Genomic DNA, 24,268 nt, shown 5'->3' with positions numbered 1-24,268 from the left:
ATTCAATGAGATTCTTCATTTCCCGGTGAACCTAGCAATCACCCAATACAAGCACGGTCTTCCAGTCGGACATAGACTCAGAGACTCGCTTACCATGAACCAACCTTCTATCTGGAGTTGCTCATGCAACGCATTAATGAACACATCTGAGTCGAGAATGACGCGACTCTAGCTACCATGAAGGCAAATTTGGTAGTAGCGTATAAGAGAATTATAGGGAAAGTTCACGCAGTTAGACATGAGTGAAACCATCTGAACAATTGTGGAAGAGAATAGAGCCATGAAAACAATCGCAATAATAAGAACCGTAACTCTGACCAAGCAAACTACCCCTGCGATACTGCGGAGGATGCTAAGAGAAAGTTGAACACCTGAACAGGCATCACCACGATCTTCAAAATTCCAATCTACCACATCCTTAGTGAGATCCGTGATGAGACATACATTCGGTGGTTGGCTAAGCTAGGAGATGTCCAAAGAGGCTTTAATCCGCGATACCGCTTCACATTCCATGACGAGCGCAGGCACCACACAGAAGATTGCGTTCCTTTGAAGTAGCACTTAGAAGAATTGGTGGCAATTGGGCGTTTGGACCAGTACATCGAAGGAGGCGTTAAGGCTGCGCCTCAAGGCCAAGATGAACCTAACGGCTTAGCTGCCTTAGACGCTCCTCTCCAAGGTGTGATCAACATGATCTATGGGATCATCAAACTAGTGCAGCCTCCTGCTTGTTCAGTAGGTTTGCTTCAATCTGCTCCTTAGACTGCGCGCTATCATTCCAATCTTCTCCCACCTATTGTAAAAATTGTTCAATTAAGCCCAAAAATACCAGATACATATCCGATGTGACAAAAAAATTATTTTTCTTCTTTTGGTTGCCCATTTGTATGTCGCATAGGTTTCTCTATTTGTGAAATGAATTTTCAAAAAAAAAAAAAAAGAAAAAAAAAGATAAATGGACAAAGACTCAGGGAAGTTGGCAAGACAAAAAGAATTTTAAATTTGGAATCTTGTCCTTGAATTCAGCCAACATTTGAAATTTTAAATTCGTCCAAATGGGTAAACAAATATATCATAAATACTAGTGTTTATAATTGGACTCACAGAAGCTCTATATTTCGCAAGCTCTTTCTCGTGTTTCTGCTGGAGCTGTCTTTGGAGAGCCTGGTTCTCCTCTGACATTCTGATCTGCCTTGCACGAACCTGAGACTGCACGCGAGCCAGAGTCTACATGCATCGTAATGTGGTCATGGCTTGTCGTTTGACAGAGTGACCTTGTATAAGAGACTTCAACCTCACAAGCCCTCTCAAGGCCCGCACTGCTCTCCTTGCCTGACAAACAATGAACCCAATCCCCAATCATCATTAAACAATAAACATTTCTCATGCGGTTACTTTTTACCAGAAATTATATGTCTCATGATCAAGGATATTTGAGTTCTATTGCTTATGCGAGTTTTTTCAATACTTCCGTGTTGGGATTAGTTACTAGTATTAATTTGATACAAATTTATATTTCAGGGGAACTAGTTGGAATAGGGTTTTGGTTTACACAGCCTAATGAGGCAAATACTTGTCAAAAAACATTTAATCGAGTGGGAGATTTTGATTTGTAGAAAACCTTAACTTAACCATTAACACTTCAAAGATTATGGTAGATGATTTTTTGCATTTACTAGCAAAAGTCCAGACATTAAAATAAGCAATTAATGCAAAAATAAAAAATAAAAATGATAACAAACTGCAGAATGAGTTAAAAATGATTATTCAGAACATGCCATTGACTCAATATGAAGGCAAATTCAGTTTAATAATGCTCACTGCACAACTGAAATTCAACTATTTATCAGAAGTCAATATTCATGAAACAAATTCCCACAGTTTGGCTAGAGCTACAGGCCAGATTTTAACCATACACGAGTGTAAAAAGATGTCAAATCCAACAAATGTCATAAAAGCACATTTGGCATTTTCTCAAAACAAAAAACAGCATATTAAGAAAGCATGACAAAGCAAACAAAAGAAGAAAACATTTACAAAATGCGTACTTCATGAACTAAATTAGACAAAAATGGGCATTTTATGGGAGAAACTAATAATACCAAATATCCTCGGAACGCTGTTTGAATCTTGATTGCAGCAACTTCCTCCTTCGATTTGCCAGAGTAACGGGCTTTGGCTGGGAGCCGAACAATCTCAACAGCAGCCTGAGCGGCTGCAACAGCTGCCTCAGCAGCCACGGCAGTGGCAATGGCAACAGAATAAGCATGTTTGTTTTGCTCATTTTCGGCTTCTGTTAATTTCACATCCTCTATTGGAGTTATGGCCAATACAGTTTCTTTAGGTGGAGAGCCCGGATAGGGGCTCTTTCGTTTCCCAAACCATTTGTTCTTCGATTTATGGGTTTTCTGTTTAGAGAATTGCACATTGATCAATCACAGTTCTATTACACACACACACACACACACACACATAGAGCTTATGGAAGAGAGTGAAAATAGAAATATTCTAAAACCTTGTCTTTCTTAGCCTTTGAGTCCGGACTGAGAGCCTTCTTCACTGCAGAAATCCAGCTCCCATTCTTCCCCATTTCCTAATCAGTTCATTTCTTGGGAAACTGTTAGTAATGGGCGCCCATGTGGCATGACCATTAAATTTGATTTTGAATCCTTATCCAAATAGGTTTTGAATTTGAAATCAAACCTATTTAGGATAACCACTCTTGAAACTGACGTTATCAGTTTGAACTGATATAGATAGATATAATATATATTAGATATTATATGTATCTTAACTGATATGGATAGATATTATAATATATTAAATATTTGTTATATGGTTATGGGTAATCCAAGAGAGAAAAAATGTTGAGTCTGTTTCAACCCATACACTGACTCTCTCCCAAAAACACAACGATCAAGTCTTTGACACTGTGGTTAGTGTGGGTGATATTCAATCTGTGATATCACTCCACTGCTGGGTTGGTTCATCAAGAAGTTTCCTGGAAGCACGTGATTTATCCAAGAAGGTTCTATCATCAAGAAGGTATGATCTGATCATTTTAATCCGCTGCATATTCTGTGTTTTTTTAGTTTACATTGGTATCAGAGCCTGTTAATGGATATTTTCGTGTTTTCCTCATGTGTATACGTTTATATGTATATGTATATATTATACACATGAATATTTGTAGAAAATTTTTTTTTTTCAGATTAGGAGCATAAAAATATTTTTTTTTATGTTCTTTAATGTCTTTTTTCATATCATAAATAGTTTTATTTTGAAAAAAGGAGTCCGGTAGTACAAAAATCGGACCAGAAAACACCCTGGAAGGCGGCGCGTGGCCTGCACGCGCCACCTGACGCCGTGGGCTGTTTCCACGCGCCTCCACGCGCAGCCATGCGCCTCCACGCGCCAGCTGCTCAACCGACGCGCTTGCACGCGCTCTCACGCGCGCGTCAGCGGCGCAGCCACGCGCGCACCCTCCGCGCCACGCACGCGCGCCGTGCTCTGAGCCGCGCGCTGAGCCGCGAGTCGAACCGTGCGCTGAGCCGCGAGCCGAGCCGCGAGCCGAGCCGCGCGCTGAGCCGCGAGCCGAGCCGTGAGCCGAGCCTCGAGCCGAGCCGCGTGCTGAGCCACGCCGTTTTCCTCGGCTGGCTTGGCTGCTGGCGATCAGGCACTGTTTGTTTTGTTTTTAATTCTTAACTGCGTTAAATGATCATAATTAATTCATTACATATTTGTTTTATGCGTGGCTTATACTGTTAGACTCAGAATTAATTTTTCTACATTATGTAAAATTTTGAAAATTTTCAGAAAATATAAATTATTTTTCCTGTGTTAATAATTCATTTTTTATGCTTTAAAATGATTCTGGTATTGCATAAATAATTTTCTGGGGCTGAAATATTTATTGTAGACTTCTGAAAGGTTTTATTATTTACTGGTAATATTGTCTCATTTTATCAGTCTCTGGATTTTTTATTTCTAATTTTATGTGTATTTATTAGTCATTTAAAATTCCAGAATATTTCAGAAAAATTTCAGAATATTTCAGAACAATGTACATTTTAATTATGGCATAATCTGAATATTGTTTCTGTTTACTAGTTTCTGGATTTTTTATTTCTAATTTTATGTGTGTTTAATTAGTTATTTAAAATTCCAGAAAATTTCAGAAAATTCCAGAAAATTTCAAAAAATGATGTACACTTTAATTATGGCATAATCTGCATATTAAATACAATTTTTTTTGGTTTTTTAATATGTTGCAATTAAAGCATGATTATTTATTTATTTATTTATTTGAATTTCATCATTAAATAAATATAGCATGAGTTGTTTGCAAATTTATATTGAGATGCTATTGTATGGAATTTATCATGCTTTGTATATGCCATAGATAGTGGGAGATTGTTTGATTATTTTTTTGCGCATGGAATGAAATTAAATTTTGATAATCATCACTAGAGGCGCAAGAGATGATTACGAGCCTAGCAAATTTTCGATCTTGAGACATGTGTAAAATTATCATTATTTAATTTAGATTCTTTTTGCTGCAAAATATTTTGTTTTGTGTTGCTATCATTAATATCCCCTGCGCATTTTATTTACTCTGTATGTAGAAATGGCTGCTAAGTCAGTGGTGGCAGACTTAACTAAGGGAGAGAAATTGGATGGCGACAATTATGACATATGGCGCCGTAAGATCCAATACCTCCTCAATGAGCAAGAGGTGTTGACCACACTTGAACAAGTGATGGTTGAGCCAGAGCAGGGCAATACAGCTCAACATCGTCGTGATCTTGAAGCCTTTCAGACTTGGCGTAACAAAGATCGGTGTGCGCGCTTTACTATGTTAAGCAGCATGCACAACGACTTGATTAGTGAGTTTGAGCATTGCCCGACTGCATTTGAGATGTGGGAAGCTCTCAAGCAAAAGTTTGGTATTACCTCTTTGGCAAAGCTACGTGGGCTGACTATGAAGTTTGACTCATATCAGAAAAGGGCGCATCACTCGATGAAGCAGCATTTGAGAGTCATGTCAGCCATGATACGTGAGCTTGCGGCTGCTGGGCATAATTTGACTCAAGAGCAGCAAGTACAGGCTGTGATACGCTCTCTGCCAAATTCTTGGGAGCAGATGAAGCAGAACATGATGCATAATGAGAGTGTGAAAACATTCGAAGACATATCGCGTCATTTGGAGCTAGAGGCTGAGCGCCTTGAGGCGGCTAAGTCTGATGGTTCTGCTATGGTGGTTGAGTCAAGCTCACGTAGGACTTCTCAGTTCAAATGTGGAAAAGCAAAAGGTGCCCCCAAGAAGCAAGCAGCGGCTGCGCTTAAGCCCAATGGCGCTAGAAATTTCAAGCGTAGGGGCAAGAGAGGTGGTAAGAAGGCAAAGGCTAAATTGACATGCTTTAACTGTAACAAAGAAGGACACTTCGCTCGGGATTGCCCTGAGCAGAAGAAGGTACTCCCTTACTTAATTTCTCGCATTCAATGCTTTGTGTCTAGTCAAGCATTAATTGCTCATTCTCCTCATTTTTGGGTTGTAGACTCCGGAGCAACAGACCACATCGCGAGGGACAGAGTAGGGTTCGTTGAGTATCGTCGAGTACTTGCTGGGAGCAGAAAAGTTTACATGGGGAACGAGTCCAGTGTGGAGGTGCTTGGCATAGGCACATTCAAGCTGGAAATGCGACGAGGGCGCACCTTGTATCTTCATGATGTTCTTTATGCTCCGGATATTCGGCGAAACTTAGTTTCAGTTATTAGCATGATGAGCCTTGGTTTTAGCTTTTGTTTTGAGAATAATGGTGTTAGCATTTATTTGGGAACAATTTTTTATGGTTTTGGTTATCTTTCAGATGGTTTTTTTAGTTTTGGATGTGGATGATTCTAGTATTAATAAAAATGCCAATGGCTCTATTTCTAATATTGCATCTTTTTGTGATAATGATTCTATGAGATGGCATGCTAGATTAGGCCACATAGGGCAAGACAGGATGACTAGATTGGCTAGAGAAGGTCTTTTAGGACCACTCGCTAGAGTCACTTTGCCTACTTGTGAGCACTGTCTTGCTGGAAAGGCAACAAGAAAACCATTTGGGAAAGCCATAAGGGCATCTATCCCATTGCAACTTATTCATTCTGATATATGTGGACCAATGAATGTGAGGGCAAGGCATGGAGCCCCTTATTTCATCACATTTATAGATGATTGCACACGTTTTGGTCATGTCTATCTGATTTCTCACAAGTCAGAAGCATTGGATTGCTTTAGACGGTATGTTAATGAGGTTGAGAATCAATTAGACAAGAGCATTAAAGCTCTAAGGACTGACCGAGGACGTGAGTATCTATCTGAGCAATTTAAAGTGCTCTGTGAGGAAAAAGGAGTTATCAGGCAATTGACAATTCCTAGGACTCCGCAACAAAATGGTGTAGCGGAGAGAAGGAATCGCACATTGCTTGACATGGTTAGATCAATGATGGCGCAAGCTAATCTTCCAATTTCTTATTGGGGAGATGCTTTGTTGACTGCTGCCTACGTCCTTAACCGTGTGCCCTCCAAATCAGTTCCTTCCTCCCCATATGAGATGTGGACTGGCAAAAAGCCTGATTTGGGCAATTTGCGGCCTTGGGGTTCGGCAGCTTACATACACAACGCTTCTCATAAGTTTGGGAAGTTGGGCCCTAGAGGAAAGAAGTGTATCTTCATTCGCTATAGTGAGCATTCTAAGGGCTATGTGTTTGTTGGGGAGCATCCGGATGGAAGTGTGACTGAAATTGAGTCGCGAGATGTGGATTTCCTAGAGGAGGATTTCCCTAGCAGAGGAGAGGTAACTAGAGAAGTGGAATTCTACGAGATGGAGGATCTACTTGAAGGCGCACCTAGTAGCTTAGTAGAGAATGAGGAAATAATTCCTCAAGCTCCTAGGGACAGTGGGAGCGATCTACCTACCCATGGATTAGATCCAATGGATGAGGATTCTCAACTACGTAGAAGCAAACGTGGAGCTATACCCCGTCGTCGTTTTGAGATTAAAGGGGAAGCATTCATGATTGCTCCGAGTGATGAGATGGAGCCTAAGAATCTCAAAGAGGCTCTCTCATCCCCTGCTAGTAAAGAATGGAGTACTGCAATGGAAGAAGAAATAGAGTCTATGAAGAAAAATCATGTCTGGGACTTGGTTGATTTGCCGCTAGGGCGCAAGACTATTGGGAACAAATGGGTTCTCAAAATCAAGCGCAAGGCGGATGGTTCCATAGAAAGGTATAAGGCTCGCCTAGTGGCGAAAGGTTACACCCAACGAGAGGGTGTGGACTATGAGGAAACTTTTTCACCAGTTGTAAGGTTTGCCTCTATTCGCCTAATCCTGGCCATAGTAGCTCAGTTGGACTTAGAGCTATATCAGATGGACGTTAAAACTGCATTTCTCAATGGAGAATTGGATGAAGAGATCTATATGGATCAACCAGAAGGCTTTGTGGCAGTAGGTCAGGAGCGCAAAGTTTGCAAGCTTCAACAATCTATTTATGGCTTAAAGCAATCATCCAGACAGTGGAATCTGAGATTTCATCGAGCCATTGTTTCAAATGGGTTTACGATGATTGATGAAGATCACTGTGTGTACGTTAAGCGGTCCAAGGACATTTTTCTGATATTGTCATTATATGTAGATGACATATTATTGGCTGGAAATGACAAGGAGATGATTGTCGCCACTAAAATGTGGTTGTTCTCTACATTTGAAATGAAGGACATGGGTGAGGCGAGTTATGTGCTCGGTGTTAAGATCCTTAGGGATCGCTCTAGGAGACTTCTTGGTTTGTCTCAAGAGACTTACATTAAGACTATTCTAGAGCGGTTCCAGATGCAGAGCTGCAAACCCATTGACACTCCTGTTGCAAAAGGCGAGAGCCTAAGCCTTGATATGGGTCCTAAGACTCAAGAAGAAAATGAAAAGATGGCCCCGTGTTCCCTATGCAAATGCGGTTGGAAGCTTGATGTATGCTATGATGTGTACACGTCCTGACATTTGCTATGCAGTCGGATTGGTGAGTCGTTACCAATCCAACCCAGGACCAGCTCATTGGAAAGCAGTTAAGAGGATATTACGATATCTTAGAGGGACTGCAGATTACACACTTTGCTACCAGAGTTCAGATCTACATCTAGTTGGCTATTGTGATGCTGACTGGGGAGGAGACCTAGATGAGCGTAAGTCTACTTCAGGATATGCTTTCATGCTTAGCGATGGTGCTATTTCTTGGAGCAGTAAGAAGCAATCGTGTATCGCCTTATCGACTATGGAGGCTGAGTTTGTGGCTTGTTCATCTGCCGTTCAGGAAGCCGTGTGGTTGAGGAGATTCCTTCAACATTTGGATGTTGTCACACACACTTCAGACCCTGTGACTATTCATTGTGACAGCATGGCTGCACTCGCTTACGCTAAGGATCCTAAATACCATGGCAGAACCAAACACATTGATGTGAGGTTCGACTTTATCAGAGATATTTTGGCGCAGAAAGAAGTGATCCTGGAGCACATCCCTACGAGTCGCATGGTTGCGGACCCTTTGACTAAGCCCATTGCTAGAGATGTTTATCTTATTCATGTTAGGGCTTTAGGACTACGTAGGTGGTGATTTTTTTTTGTGTATTCAGTTGAACTCATTTTTGGGGATATTTATGCCATTAGTATTCATACTTGTTTCTATCACACATTTATGTTTACTACTTTTAGTAATGGTTTGTGAATTAGCATACACAAAACAATTAAATTGATGTTAGCAGGCAAGATTGGCTCACTCACACGAGCAATCGCCCTTAGCGTTGGGTAGCGAGTAAGGATGAGACTAGAAGCTAAAATTATCCACTAGCTATGTCGCCTTGGTTGGAGCCAAGATGAGGTCTTGTTAGAGACCGACCATGGATATGAGAGTACCCACTTTTCCATGATATGTCTGTTATGGATAGCCAGATGCGAGATCTCATTTGATGCCTGAGAGGCGAGCAAATAGAGAATTCGAGTTAGACGCTAGGAAGCGACTCGTGCGCTTAAGAGCGACTAGACTAAGATCTGTATGGTGTGTGAGTTTAACATCACTCTTTGGAAGAGTAACTCCACTATAACATGCATTCATACTGCATGTGCTTATCGACCCGTTAGCGAGGTGAAAGAATGGATCCCTGCTTCTTCACCGTGTGAGTCCTAAAAGTCATTTTTCCTAAATGACTTTACTTTGTGCCTTTTGTGACCTTTGACTATGTCATAAGATGAGGAGTTGATGTTCAGCTACTTTGGTATGTTGCCTGCGGTCATGTATGATTCGGCTTTAAGGGACATTACTGGGAAAGCGGTCAATTTCAAATTGAATGATATGAGGGTGAAGGGAAGATCATCTAGTTCTACATCTCTGCTCTATATTCACTGTCGACAACTCACATCGCTCTTTATAGGATGCTGATTGGGTGTGAATATAATGCGGGACCTAGGAGAGTCAAACATGCTCTTTGAGGGATTAGAGATGTTTTTGGACTGATGTAGCTAGATGGGTCTGGGTACATGAGACACTATTTCTGTTCTTTTTGGGTTGATGTCTCTGTGCTGACTCATATTGAGTTTCTAGTATAGAGCTCCCACTTCCAGGTGTTCTCAGCGGTCGCACGGTGCATTGGCTAGTATGAGATTGTTCGTTTTTTGGGGAGATTGAGATAGAGATGTGGCAGTGTCATGCCAACTCATGTGCGAGTGGGAGATGTTAGTAATGGGCGCCCATGTGGCATGACCATTAAATTTGATTTTGAATCCTTATCCAAATAGGTTTTGAATTTGAAATCAAACCTATTTAGGATAACCACTCTTGAAACAGACGTTATCAGTTTGAACTGATATAGATAGATATAATATATATTAGATATTATCTGTATCTTAACTGATATGGATAGATATTATAATATATTAAATATTTGTTATATGGTTATGGGTAATCCAAGAGAGAAAAAACGTTGAGTCTGTTTCAACCCATACACTGACTCTCTCCCAAAAACACAACGATCAAGTCTTTGACACTGTGGTTAGTGTGGGTGATATTCAATCTGTGATATCACTCCACTGCTGGGTTGGTTCATCAAGAAGTTTCCTGGAAGCACGTGATTTATCCAAGAAGGTTCTATCATCAAGAAGGTATGATCTGATCATTTTAATCCGCTGCATATTCTGTATTTTTTTAGTTTACAGAAACAAACAGGCATTTATGAAACTACAATCCTAGAATATATCAAATGAACCAAAAAAAGAAAAAAGAAAAAGGCACATGTATTGAAAACCAAATCCAAGAAAATATAGTGTGCAATTGATGTTTATTTGAAAAAATAAATAAAAAATTAAAAAAAAAAAAAGAAAGAAAGAAAAAGAGAGAACCAACAGATTTAATAATCACACAGTTGTAAATGCCTAAATAAATTCACAAGTTCTAAAATTTTAGAACAGATCTTAAATGAAGACAACCAATTTGTTCCATTATTTACAGCTTTATAAGAAAATCATCAATAAAGTAGAAGAAACTTGTGGACCAAATTATCCAATTCATTGGACAGGCAACCAATCGTGAGAGACCCAGATGCAGAACTTCACAAAATAATGAGAAATGAATGGCGTCACATCAAATTTTCCAAGAAAATAAGAAAAGGAAAGGAAAAGATTTGAACCCAATTATCCAATCCTTGTTGAAGACAACAAATGTTGCAATACCCAGAAGTTGAAAATGCAAAATCTTGAAGAAAACATGAGACCCAGTTCAAACTTTCTAATTTAGAAAACATTATAATCATAACCCAGAGAAACAAAGAGAAAGAGAATAAGAAAGAGAACAAAGTTGTTGTAAAATGTTTTATTTCACATCCTCAACAAAATGATAGGAATCAGTTGGGTACCTGCAAATGAAAATTTGGAGAATGCAGGCAGATCTGTGCTAGTTTTGAAGTTTTCTGAAAGAGAACTTGAGAACACTGAGTACACAAAGAGGAGGGAGAGAGAGAGAGATCAGCAAAGAAAACTTCGGCGACAGGGAACTTAAGGAAGACAAGAATAACAGAAAGGGTGGGGTGGTTTTTTTTATTTATTTTTTATTTTTTATTACGGCAACATTAACTATTTCTACAAGAATAGATTTGCATTATGTACATAGAAAAGTTGTATCACCAGAAAAATATAGTGCTTGTTTGGTTTATTTTTAGGAGAGTTGTTTTTGAAAAAAAATTTGAGGAGAGAGTTTAAAATTTTTTTTGGTTTGTTTGGTTGTATATTTTGGGAGAGTTATTTTTTTGAGAGTTTGGGATAATTTGATATTTTGAGAGAATTTGAGTAGATGTGTGTGAGAGAAAAAGTGATTGAGAAGGAGACAGGAAAGAGAAAAAGTGATTGATTGATGTGTAAGAGAGACAAAGTAATTTTATAATTTTTTTAAAAAAAACTCAAACCAAACAATTTTTTTAAACTTTTTTTCTAAAACTTATCTCCTAAATGCAAACTAAACATACCCATAATTTTTTGGTCACTACACTAAAATATCATTTTCTCTTTAAAATTTGCAAGAAAATGCAATACAGTGCTATTTACTTAGCCAAGCATCACATTTTACCCAACTCGAACTGGAGAATAATATGTGAAGATAATTAATTTGTTAAATATTATATTTCTTTCATATTGGCCCGTCAAATATAACATTTTTTCTTATATACAATGACAAAATTGAGATGGTTAGCCAACAATAGGCACCAGTTTTTCCTTCCTTTTTTTTTTTGGTATAAATAGAACAAAAAATATACTAATACTTTAAGAATATTAAAAAAAAAAACAAAAACAAAACAAAAACAAACAAACAAACAAAAAAAGAAACAAACAAACAAATATTGAAAGTATTAATATGAAAAAGTAATTTTTGTACTATTTTCACAAGTTACCCTCAAGTTTGGATCAAATAAAATGTCACATGTCGGCATGTGCCACAATGTAGCATGCACGTATTTTTTGTCAAGAATAATGCTATACATACATACTTTTTTTTTAACAAACTAACATAACGTTTTAATATCAAAACATTGCTAATTAAAATGGAACCAACATAAATTGTATGATAGAAACACCTTATCAGTTGCATTAGTTTATTGGCTACAGGGTGGTTTAGGATGATCAAAATAAGTACACTTTATGATTTTTTATGAAATATGAGTTGGATATAGGTTGGGTTTGAAGTGATGTGGTAGAGAGGTGATATGACTTAAATAAGACAATGTGACTTAAATAGGATAGTAACTTTTTAAACAGTTGTTGTTACTAGATTTGTTATTATGACAAACAATACCTAAATTTGAAACTCCGTCAAATTTTGAACAGTTGTTGTTACTAGGGCAAATTAGAAATAATTTTGGATACTTTGAAGACCAAATCGAAAAAAACAATCTTTTAAGGATCATTGTGAGAATTCACTAATACTTTAAAAGGTGAAGTGCAATTTACTCTCTCTGATCTATTCTCCTGGTCTAGTAGAATAGTGGTTGATCGTGTATCCATCTATTTTGTGTCGAAAAAATAAAATAAAGCTATCATATATTTTCGTACTATTAGAGCAACTCCAACGGTTAACCTAATATTTCATCAAATCTGAGTTAAAAAATGGCCATTTCCTGAATTTGATACTTCACGCTCCAACGGTTCACCTTCATCAAATATCAGTCAGGACAACCGGATAGTCGACCGGGTAGAGGAATTTTTTTTTTTTTTAAAAAACCTTTCTGAACTGTGTTAAACCAACCACTGAACTTTTTGAACCAACCAAGTGAACTGACCGATGTGAACTGGTAGGGGGCGACCGGTTGGTTGACCGGCCGGTCAACCGGCCGGTCGACCGGTAATCTTTATTTTTTTATTTTTTTTCTTTTTTGATTTCCCTCCATTTCTGTTCCTAATTATTTTGCTATTTGTTTTTCCCTCCATTGGCTTACCAAAATCTCATATAAACACATTATTATTTATATGCCAGACAACTACACAAGGATCATATCTTAGACAACTACACAAGGATCATATCTTAAACAAAAACAGAGGGTAATGGATACTTTGAAATCCATAATATTTACTTCATTTTCATCCTCTTCTTCTTCCTCCTCCTCTGTTGAGGAGTCTGATGATGAATATATGATCACACTTTTAGCAGCTTATGAGCAGAATACCAGTAGTATGCTTCAGATTCTTAAGTCAAGTGATAGCTCAAAGAAAATAGGGGGTTCTATTGTAGGTCACAAGTATATACGCAGAGATAGAAGGCAAGGTCATGACAGATTGTTTGCAAATTATTTTGCTGCAAATCCAGTGTATTCACCTACAATATTTCGGAGACGTTTTCGAATGCGTCGTCCTTTGTATTTGCGAATTTTGAATGCAATCGAAGCACACAATCCATATTTTATTCAAAAACAAGATGCAACTCATGTACTTGGATTATCTGCCCTACAAAAAATGACTTCAGCGATGAGAATATTATCATACGGTGTCGCAGCAGATGCAGTTGATGATTACATACGTATTGGGGAAAGCACTGTGATTCAAAGTTTGCAACAATTTTGTTATTCAGTCATTGAAATCTTTGGAGTAGAATATCTGAGATCTCCGACACCAACTGACATTGCTAGGTTACTTGCTATTGGCGAGGTTCGGGGGTTTCCGGGTATGTTGGGAAGTTTAGATTGCATGCATTGGGAGTGGAAAAATTGTCCAAAAGCATGGCAAGGTCAATACGTAGGCCATCAAAAAAAGCCAACCATTATTCTTGAAGCAGTAGCTTCTTATGACTTATGGATTTGGCATGCATTTTTTGGAATGCCTGGGTCACACAATGACTTGAATGTATTAGACCGGTCACCTTTGTTTTCTGATCTTGCCCAAAGTAAGGCTCCCTCTGTCCACTACACTGTTAATGGACATAGTTACGATATGGGTTATTACCTTGCTGATGGTATATACCCGCAATGGGCAACACTGGTTCAAACAATTTCTTCTCCCCAAGGAGCAAAGAGACAACATTTTGCAATGATGCAAGAGTCTGCCAGGAAAGATGTCGAGCGGGCATTCGGAGTCCTCCAATCTCGATTCGCAATTATAGGTGGTGCTGTACGTTTTTGGGATCCGAAAATGCTTGCCAACATAATGAAGACTTGCATTATATTACACAATATGATTGTTGAAGATGAGAGGGAGGAGCACCTTGATTTTGATTATGAAATTTCATCTACCAACACACCAGTGCAACTTTCCTCTACTCCTACCAATGACTTTGAATCATTTTTGTCTCGTCATTTAGGTATTAGGGATAAAAATGCATATCATGCCCTCCGTAATGATTTAATAGAACATATGTGGCATCTTCGCGGTGAAAACTAGATTCACCACAGATATATTTTGTAATTTTGTTTAGTAAAGAAATAGAAGGTTGTCTTGTTTGTAATCTTCATTATGATGCACTATATTAACCAAGTAACGCAGAAGTTATGTGATTAGATGTGCTATTGTGGTGATCCAATCTTCAATATTCATAATTATTCTCTGTTCAATTTATAACAATCATCAAAATAATTTATTCCAGTATGACAATTCTGTTTTGGAGTTCTATAATTCTGTTTTGGAGTTGCAAGTTTGGTTCACTATTGATTCCCCAATAAGTGTAGGAACACAAATATGAAATATAAAATATGACATATATGTTTTACATGAAATGAGTGTTATATGTGGATCTCATATCATGTACATCACATTTCATATGAGACATATCTGTCTCGTGTTTTGTATTTATATTCCTACCATTACTCATTGATTCCCTTCCATCCTTAAACAGTGAATCACACATTTCCTAAGAATCTTCAATCTTTTATCAAATTAAAATTTGATGACAAATTTAGTAAAAATCACCTCCAATCTACATCAAACTTTTACATTTGTTTCATCAAATCAACGCAAAAAACAAAAGCTTTTTACCAAATTCGTGATTCTCAAACTTTTGGGAATAGGTTTGGAATTTTTAAAAAGAGTTGATGATTAAGGGTTTGGCATTTTTAAGAAGTGAGGATTGGGGCATTCAATTTTTTCATCAAATGAAGCATTCAATTAAGTAAGGGTGTGGCTCGTGGGATTCATCATGCATGCCATTATTTGTGCATTCTAATAATTTTTTTTGTAAGGATTTATCTTCAATATTTATAATTGGACTGATTGCATGCATTTCAGTATGTATATTCAATGTATTTGTATGTATATTTATTTTAAATTCAATGCATTTTCGTTATTCAATGCATACATTATGTGTGCATTACTCAATGTATTTATGCCATACATTATTTGTGGCATCAATTATTTGTGTCATTCCATAAATTATTTCTGCATTATTTGTGGCATCAATTATTTGTGCCATCCGTAAATGACTTTGATGTTGATGCATTCAACCTACTTTTCTGCCACATTCAACATTGACCCTACAGACATTGAACTATATGATATAAAATCATTTATTGAACCACCTACCATTCAGAAGATATCAATTCAACCACCTACCATCCTCTATATCATCTGAACATTGCCATCACCACATTCACATTTCACATGTTTTCACTGAAGGCCTCTAACCACACACTCTACATTTTCAAGTGTGAATCTCCATCATCACGAAAGCAGCATCAGTAGGAACAGAGGAACAAGGCAGATCATCAAAACAAGGCAGATCATCAAAACAGAATAAAAAGGCAGCATTATTGGAGCAAGGTGATTCACGGGGCAACCGGTTGGTCAACCGGCCCTTTCAATTTATTTTTTTTTTTTTCGTTCCAGTTTGCATGCCACTCAATTCTTCAACTGGTTTACAGAAGACAGGAACATAATTTCACTATATGTTACTTTCATGTTTTCTAAATTAATGTTGTTTAAGTTTCACTTGATGTTACTTTCTTGTTTTCGAAATACATGTAATTTATTAAAACCTCAACCACAGAACATGAGTTTATTTACTTTCATGTTTTGAAAATGAATGTTTTTTACTTTCATGTCTTGAAAATTAATGTAGTTCATTTAAACCTCAACCACAGAACAAGAGTTGAGTTTAATGTTTTTTAAATGACATTAGTTTATTAAAACCTCAACTACAGATCAATATTTTGATTTTTTCTTCATGTTACTTTAATGTTTTTAAAATGAATATTGTTTATTAAAACCTGCACTACAGAACAATATTTTGATTTGTACTTGATGTTACTTTGTAGTTCTATAAAATGAATGTAATTTACTAAAACCTGAACTACAATACTGAATTTTCAGTGCTCATGTTTTAAAACATGAGCTACATTCATTTGATATGTACTGAATAGAGAGTCTGCATGCTTTTATACTACATTACTATGTTCTTAAATTTTCAGTGGCCATGCTTCATTAAAAATACATGTCTACATTTTAATTCTAAGTTCATGTTTTCAGTAAGCATTTAAGAATTAAAAGACAGTGTTTATGTTAATTACTTCATTATAGCACATTTTTATTAAAATTCAACAGATATTTACATCATGCCTAGAACTAAAAGAGTGAGAACAGAAGCTGGTGAAAGTTCTAACCCTCAACGACGCGAACAACAGCAGCCTCAAAATCAGTCATATCCTACAGATGAATTTCTCAGTGAAAGTCATGAACTAGCCTTTCAAAATTTCTCAAGCCGACCTATTGTAACAGGGAGGAGGGTCAATCTGCCACCTCAATATGATGCACTACTAGTTAGTAAACTTGAATCAATGGGATGGCTAAATTTAATTAATTTACCCCAAAAGGTATATCCACGGCTAGTATCCCTTTTTTATGTTCACCTAAGAGTTACTCATGAAGAAGATGGAAATTTTACTCTTTTCTCATATGTGAAAGGAAAGGGTGTACAGTTTGATGTTCCTACTTTGGCACGCATTATTGGAGTTGAGGTAGGTGAAGAAAATACCTATTTTCAGACTGAGGCTGAGTTAGTTAATATTGTCGGTAATGGTTCTGATGTATATACTACTATATGTCAGAACAGATTTACTGGAACTAGTCTACAAGCAAGACATTTAAAATCTTATCTTCCCATCCTCCACCGGTGGATTGTAGAAAATGTCACTCCGAAAAAAGGACATCATGATGCGGTCCCATATTTTAATGCCTATTTGTTATACTGTTTTGAGGTTGGGCAGAAGTTAGATGTGTCTTACATAATTATGAAAGAAATGGTGCTGGCAAATCCAGAAATGGGCCGGTCATTACTGTTTGGGGCGCTCTTGACAAAAATTTTCAAATATTTTAAGGTTCATCTTGCAAATGAAATGGAGATCAAAATCCGTTCACCCATTACGCAATATACTGTGAATCGTGCTGGTGCAGCCGCCAATTTAATGGGAAATGATAATGCTGCAGAAGATTCAGAGGATGAAGTCCCACCAGATGATGGTCGACAAGATCCTCCTGTCAATGTGATGCCATCAACTGAACCACCTCAATATTGGACTGATTTTTTGGCCATAGAAGAACAACGTTATAATCAACGCGTTGAATGGGAACATCAAATGGCTAATCAGGTCAATTCGTTGGGTACTCAGTTTGAGACATTTGCCACTGCACAGAACTCATTAATTGAACAATTTGGTGAGTTTCGTTTGGACATTGGAAGAGGTCATGACATGGCAAACAATCGCATTGATAGAATTGAGCATCGTGTAAATGACATATACCATCACTACTTCCCTCCTCCACCACAACCAGATAATGACTGCTGATCGGTGTGCCATTATGTGTTTCCATTGTTTTGTCTTGTATTATTTTCACAACCTTTTGTTAGGTAAATTTCTTTTATGAATGTACTGATTTTGTAATATTATGTGATATAAAATGATCTTGCTTGGGTATTACTTTAGCACCATCTTTTCGACCTTCACTCATACCATAATCTGTAATATGTTATTAATGTTTCTGATTACTTAAATTTGTATGAAAGTTTTTGAAAGGTGTAATGGTAACCAAAGAAAAGAATAAAGGATGTATTTATATGTAAGTAGTTATCTGTAATACTGTATGTACATGTACAACATATTCTTATTTGAGAAATCAGACAGAGGAGATTCATTGAGATGAAGATAAGACGCAGATTGAATGAAGGGTGAAATTATAAAACCTTGGAATTATAATCATCTATAACAATATGAAGATGTAGCCCATTGGACTTGATTGCGTAACAGAAGAACAACACCCATTTAGATAGTTGTAGGAAATTGTAGAAGAAAAAAAAATATATGAGCCCCTTATCTGACATATCCATGAAGAAGAATTGCATTCATGATAAGTACTTAGCAATTGGTGTGTTTTGTTTTTACCAATCAATATGGTATCCAAAGAAGCAGTAGAGAATAGATCGCAACCATCTCAAGAAACAAAAACTAAGCACAAATTAATTAATTTCTAATTTTACATATATAGAAAACGCAAGTAAGACATTTCATATAATTGTACACAGTTTTTCCGTTTCCTTTTCCAATAGATGACACCAATAGATGAAACCAGTAAATACAGAACCTTTCAAGGTAATCTATTAGTTGTTCGAAATAAAATCTGTCGTTGAAGATCTTCGTAGTACGCCCTTTGCATTGGATTTAAATTTGTCATGTCCATTGACATTATTTTATGATCTTCATTTCGTTGTTCTCTTTCATTCATCATAGATAGGAGTTTTAGTTGTTCCTCCCTATCTTCAGCCCTTCTTCGACGGTCTGCAGCTTTCTGGTTACGGTCGATCGCCTTTTGTTCATCTCGCTCAATAGTTCTAGCAGAAATAGTTGATAACACTTCAACCAGTTTGGATTGGTTGGCAGCCATTTCATCAAATCTACTATCGTGGGTTGTTTGATTCTTCAACTTCTCTTTCGCTGCTTTAGTACCAATTGGTCGTGTTGATGGATTAGATGGTTCTTCGTGCAGAACATTATTCTGGTTGGATTGAAATGCATCAGATTCTCCAGTTGGTGGATTAGAACATGGATAAGCATGTTGCGTACTCTTTTTGGATTGTGTTCAAAATTCATCCCACTTACAACTTCAGCGCAAAATATCCCAACATGTATCAAATGTGAAGTGTTTTTTCTGTATTACATGATACATCCGCTTTGCTTCAGCGACCTACAAGAAAAAATTACAACAATTTTAATAACAAATATGCATTTACAGAAGAAATTTGATATTTAATAACACAAATAAATGTTACCATGTCTGCCTCAGTTGTTCCACTTTGTTGCCTCAGTTGAATTTGTTCAAGAAAACCACAGAATTTATTAATTGCTTTTTGCATGGCAGACCAACGGTGAGACAAAGAAATACGGTTTCGATTTGATTCACCACTCAATTGTGAATTAAAATTAACAAGTACTCGTTCCCAAAATATAACCATAGTCTGACTATTACCAGTAATGGGATCTTGAGAGACTGCTAACCAAGATCTACATAAAGTTTCATCTTCTATAATTGTAAATGCTTTACCACGAGAAACACGAGAAGTTTCTGAAATGAAATGATTATCACTGCTCTGTGTGTTCTGTTCTCGCGAAGTTTCCGACATAAAATTAATATCAGTGTTGTGCTGAAACATTTGTGATTCTTCAAACATTTGAAAATCTTCCATAACTTCAAAAAAATACAGTACATACAATATGTAAAATAGTAAAAAATATTAGAATGATACACAATATAAATTAAAGTTTCAAAGGAGAAAAATCACAGAAGAAACAAAATTCACAACATACAATGTAATGCTCTTCTCAAAATAAAAGACTCTGTCATCTTGATATACAAAACTGATATATTTTATAGCACACATTATCAACGGTAAATTTTAAAAAAACTCTGTTCATGCAACGGTAAATTTATTAAAACGGCTACTTTTTAAAATATGTATATGAGCGGCAAATTATCAAAAGACTCTGTCCATCCAACGGTAAATTTACTAAAACGACTAATTTTAAAATATTTATATAAAAGATAACAATTTGAATTATATTTTCAATGAAATTGAAATTTATATCACCCTTCAAATTATTTCAAATTATTCCAAGTCCACAATTCTACCTGTTCAAACCAAACCTGTCAAACCAAACCTGTTCAAGGCAGTACCATTCTCATGCGTAGACCGGGCGACCGGATGGTCAACCAGCCGGTCGACCGGTTCACCTACACAGCTCAGGCCACGCACCAGTTCAAACCCATCAGTTCAGCCAGTTCAAACCCCTCACAGTCCAAACCCGTCGCCTAATCTGATGAACCGGTTGACCGGTTGGTCAACCGGCCGGGCAACCGATGTATCTCTTTCAACGGTCAGTAACAGTGATTTGGTAAAATCCAGAACTTGTTCTCAGTTTGATACTTTTTTTACTGATTTCTTATTTTGATATTCATTTGATGTAACGGTTGGAGCATGGAAAAGTACATTTTTCATCAAAATTTAAATCTGATATCAATTTTGGTTCACCGTTGGAGATGGTCTTAGATGAGAAACCTATACCACACGCAACCTATTATAAATTAGTAAAATTTTATCACAAAATTTTATAATATTAATTACAAAATTATTAAAAATTATTTGTTTGGGGTGTGTTATATAAACATTATTTTTATCTTTTTTGGGTTACATCTCCTCTCTATTTTTCTGCATATCTTTTTATAAAAAGTCTAAAAGTATACTTATTTAGATCATTCATATTCTAAGATTTTGTTAAAAAAGTACATTTATTTACAAAATTACCTAACTAATTTTTTTACCACATAGGATATGGGTCATGATTGAGACCCCCTCCAATCACCACCCCCATCACCCCTCACACACACATGGCGGGTGGTGATTGAAAAAAAAAAAAAAAAAAAAAAAAAAAAAAAAAAAAAAAAAAAAAACAGGCTAATCATGTTGAGAGGGGGTCAAGGGGGTGGGGGAAAAAAGGGTTCGGGGCATTATTGCATAGGATATATAATTAACTTTTTAGTAAATTCCAGTCACCTCTTCTAAGATTTGGTTAAAAGATAATGGTTAAATTTGGCCTCTTTTGACAAAGAGATTAAAATCAGTTTTTTGGCTTTTAACTTCTTTTAGATCAAATCATCTTTCTATTTTTTTTTTATACATTTTTTCAAAAAAAAAAAATCAAAAAAAAAAAGCCAAAAAATTTAGTTTTTAATCTACCTCCCAAAACAACTTTTTATCTCAAGTTTAAATTTAAAATTGAGAGTATTTGAAAGGGTTGTAGGGCTCATTATCGTTTTGCCTCCCTTGAAAATTTAAGGGGCACTAACTCGTATGCCCCATTTACAAAATTCAAAACTCATTTAATTTCAAAACAAAACACTTGTACCAATTAGTCCTACATATTTTTAATTGTTACTATTTTTTTTTTAATTTAACATTGCAGGAAATACACTTTCAACTACTAAAATAATAGTTGCCGAAGTGTTCAACATTGTCGGGAAGTTGGTGGAAATTTGTTGGAGTGTGCCGTCGAAATATCCAGAATATTGTTGGACGTCAAGAATATCGCCGAAGACTCACCAAAATGTTCAAAATATTGTCAAGAAAAAAATAAGCAGAGAAATTAGAGGAAAAAATACAACAAAATATGCTAAATATTAACAAACTGAAAGAAATATATACGTATATATATATATATATTTATAGCAACAAGAAATAACAACAATAGAGAAAACAAAACACATATTTTTCAAATTTTATAGGGTTTAAGTAAATAATTTCCTATGTTGATCAAATTGAAAAGCTTGCTTTGAAACTGTACAATTTTTACCATTTCAAAGCACGATTCTAATAAGCATTTCACCTTATTAACTACACTGAAAAATATGCTATGAAATTACAAAATTTTACAATAAAAACATGTCATGAAACTATAAAATTTTACAACTTTAAAGCATTGATGGGTGGTTTTACACACCAAAAATAAACACTAAACTATACCAAATTTCTTAGAATAATGGTAAGTCTAAGTATCAATCCACAAGAACAAACGGGAAATTAAACTAATTTAATTGTTGAATTCCTAAATTAATTTTGATGAAAGAGATGGTTATTCATAACCTAATGATAATTAAATTAAATAAAGCGAATAAACTAGCAATTATAATTATAGCGACCCCGGTCTTTTCCCATTTGATTATTGTATCCGGACTTAGGTTCCGTAGATTCTGTCATTGTATAATTGTTGTTGTTGTCCCTTATTTTCTTATTTGGAGTTATAGGATGTGTTGGGCAGGTTTGTTTCAGGTTGGTTGGGTTTAGAAACCAAGTGTTGCTGTCCAGAATTTTGGTTCTTCGCTCGAGTGAGGAGTTGGTCGCTCGAGCGAGCTGTTGTTTTTGGTTATTCGCTCGAGCCGGGGTTTGGTCGCTCGAGCGAGAGTTTGCGTCTAGTTTAGACCTGAAGTATTGCATTCTTGGCTCGAGCGAGCTTTTCTTTGCTCGAGCGAGTATTTCTTGTGTCTGGTCGCTCGAGCGACCAAGTCTTCGCTCGAGCGAGCCTTTCTAGTTTTAATAAGCAGCAGCGGGTATTTGATCAGTTTTTCATCCTCTTCTAGTATCCAAACCCTAGGTCCGACTTCTCTCTCTCAAAACTCATCTTCTCTCCAGGGGTTCATCTACTTCTAGTGTGAATCCATCCTAAGTTCTTTGTAAGAAAGATAGTGGGCGGCTTGGGCTTCATTCTAATCTGAACATTTGGTGATTTGGAGCACATTGGAATTTGAGTATTCATCTCTAACTTCTCCATTCGGGTTATTTTCTTCGAGGTAGGGATTTCCTACTCCATTTTATAGGTTTTGTTCTAAGTTTTGGTATATTGATATGTTGGGGTTACTTTGATAATTTTGGGAAAAACCCTAGTTGTATTAATTAATTAATTTGTATAATTAATTTAAGGGAATTGAGGAATTCATTGATTAAATGGTGTAGTTGGATAATTTAAATCACTCGCCTATTGAATTGTTGATATATTTATTTCCAAATCTAGAAATAACTGTTTTGGGCTATCGGTGGAGGATAGTCGTGATTGTTGTAGACATTGCATGTGGATTAGGGATAACTGAAACTAATCATATTGACTAAGTCATCAATTTTGACTGCTGAATTAATACAGACATTATGTGTATTGATTGTGTGTTGTATATGTTATGTGTTTACATACATTGTGTTGTGTGGGAGGAGATAGGGGATGTACTCCACGGTTTAGGGGAAGATAGGGGATGGACCTCTAAACCGGATTTTGTTTGGGAGGAGATAGGGGATGGACTCCATTAGCATCACTTTTATGTGTGCTTATCTATATTGAAGTGTTTTTATTGATACAACACTAAAATGTGTATCAAACTTGAAGTATGAAGTGTTTTTGATTTGAGCCTGAGTCTCATTTGTTTGTTGACATTGGAAGAATGTAAATTTGATATATATAGTTCACTGTTGTAAGTTTGGCCAGGTTCTGAGCCATATTGATAATGTTGAGAAGTAAAACGTATCTTAGACATTAATATCATGAAAATGTATAATGATGTAATTGAATATCTTGGTTAACCATCTATTGAATGCTATTGCTTATTCAATGCTTATATTTGGTTTAGTATATTTCTACTGGGCTGTGGCTCACCCTTTATGGGAACATCATTTTCAGGTTCAGGTGATAAGCTACCTCCAAGGACTTAGCTTGGGAGGGTTTGGCTTCTGGATTTTGAAGAAGACTATCTTAGTTAATTGTCTTTATTTATTAGTACATGTAAACATTCAAGCCTAGGGCTTTTCTTGTATTGAGTTAGAGCTCATATTTTTGTATCCAAGTGTTGGCTTGGAAAGATGTAAGCCTGTAGGACATTTAATTTGCTGTCATATGTAATGTTTTCGTTTAGTAATACTCTGATGAATGAATTAATAAATTGTTTTCTTTGAATAATACATGTCAATGAAATGTATATAATGGGTTTATTTTGAGGGCGTTACAACTTGGTATCAGAGCGTACCGGGTTTGAATACTTTGGGTACGTGGGAAGTGATTAGCATCACATTGGGTTCGTCTCGTTTGATAGAGACTTAGTGTAATGTTATATGCTTATGTGGTAACATGTTTATGTGATTATGTGGGTATGGAATGTAGTTTCTAGGATGTTGATTGGACCCTTGA

At 36.4% G+C, this 24,268-nt stretch overlaps 2 protein-coding genes across 2 annotated transcripts; both read right to left on the bottom strand.

Moving 5' to 3' along the window:
* Positions 1–650: 650 nt before the first annotated feature.
* Positions 651–11,103, bottom strand: LOC114286590 (protein IQ-DOMAIN 3). The gene is made up of 5 exons (XM_028229774.2): positions 10,946–11,103; positions 2,516–2,608; positions 2,103–2,408; positions 1,105–1,332; positions 651–793 (listed from the first exon to the last, which is right to left on the bottom strand). Exons 2-4 carry the CDS (start codon positions 2,588–2,590, stop codon positions 1,228–1,230), a joined length of 486 nt encoding a protein of 161 aa, XP_028085575.2. The 5' UTR covers positions 2,591–2,608; positions 10,946–11,103; the 3' UTR covers positions 651–793; positions 1,105–1,227.
* Positions 11,104–18,638: 7,535 nt separating this feature from the next.
* LOC145797869 (uncharacterized) lies at positions 18,639–19,734 on the bottom strand. The gene is made up of 3 exons (XM_082885301.1): positions 19,321–19,734; positions 19,209–19,235; positions 18,639–19,115 (listed from the first exon to the last, which is right to left on the bottom strand). The coding sequence occupies exons 1-3, from the start codon at positions 19,732–19,734 to the stop codon at positions 18,639–18,641; spliced, it is 918 nt and encodes a 305-aa protein (XP_082741427.1).
* Positions 19,735–24,268: the final 4,534 nt, after the last annotated feature.

Source organism: Camellia sinensis, chromosome 8 (assembly GCF_055761805.1).
Source record: "Camellia sinensis isolate YWXY chromosome 8, ASM5576180v1, whole genome shotgun sequence".
NCBI lineage: Eukaryota > Viridiplantae > Streptophyta > Magnoliopsida > Ericales > Theaceae > Camellia > Camellia sinensis.
The sequence above is the reverse complement of the archived record's forward strand: the minus strand, read 5'-3'. Positions and strand labels throughout refer to the sequence as shown.

What these genes read in the sequence shown, in the direction of transcription:
- LOC114286590 (XM_028229774.2), bottom strand. Translation starts at nt 2,590, where the DNA reads ATGGGGAAGAATGGGAGCTGGATTTCTGCAGTGAAGAAGGCTCTCAGT. An exon ending in CAAAGGCTAAGAAAGACAAG is followed by an intron (nt 2,409 to 2,515) that starts GTTTTAGAATAT and finishes TTCTCTAAACAG; the next exon opens with AAAACCCATAAATCGAAGAA. An exon ending in CAGCGTTCCGAGGATATTTG is followed by an intron (nt 1,333 to 2,102) that starts GTATTATTAGTT and finishes ATTGTTTGTCAG; the next exon opens with GCAAGGAGAGCAGTGCGGGC.
- LOC145797869 (XM_082885301.1), bottom strand. Translation starts at nt 19,734, where the DNA reads ATGGAAGATTTTCAAATGTTTGAAGAATCACAAATGTTTCAGCACAAC. An exon ending in GAACAACTGAGGCAGACATG is followed by an intron (nt 19,236 to 19,320) that starts GTAACATTTATT and finishes TTTTTCTTGTAG; the next exon opens with GTCGCTGAAGCAAAGCGGAT. An exon ending in AAGCAAAGCGGATGTATCAT is followed by an intron (nt 19,116 to 19,208) that starts GTAATACAGAAA and finishes CAATCCAAAAAG; the next exon opens with AGTACGCAACATGCTTATCC.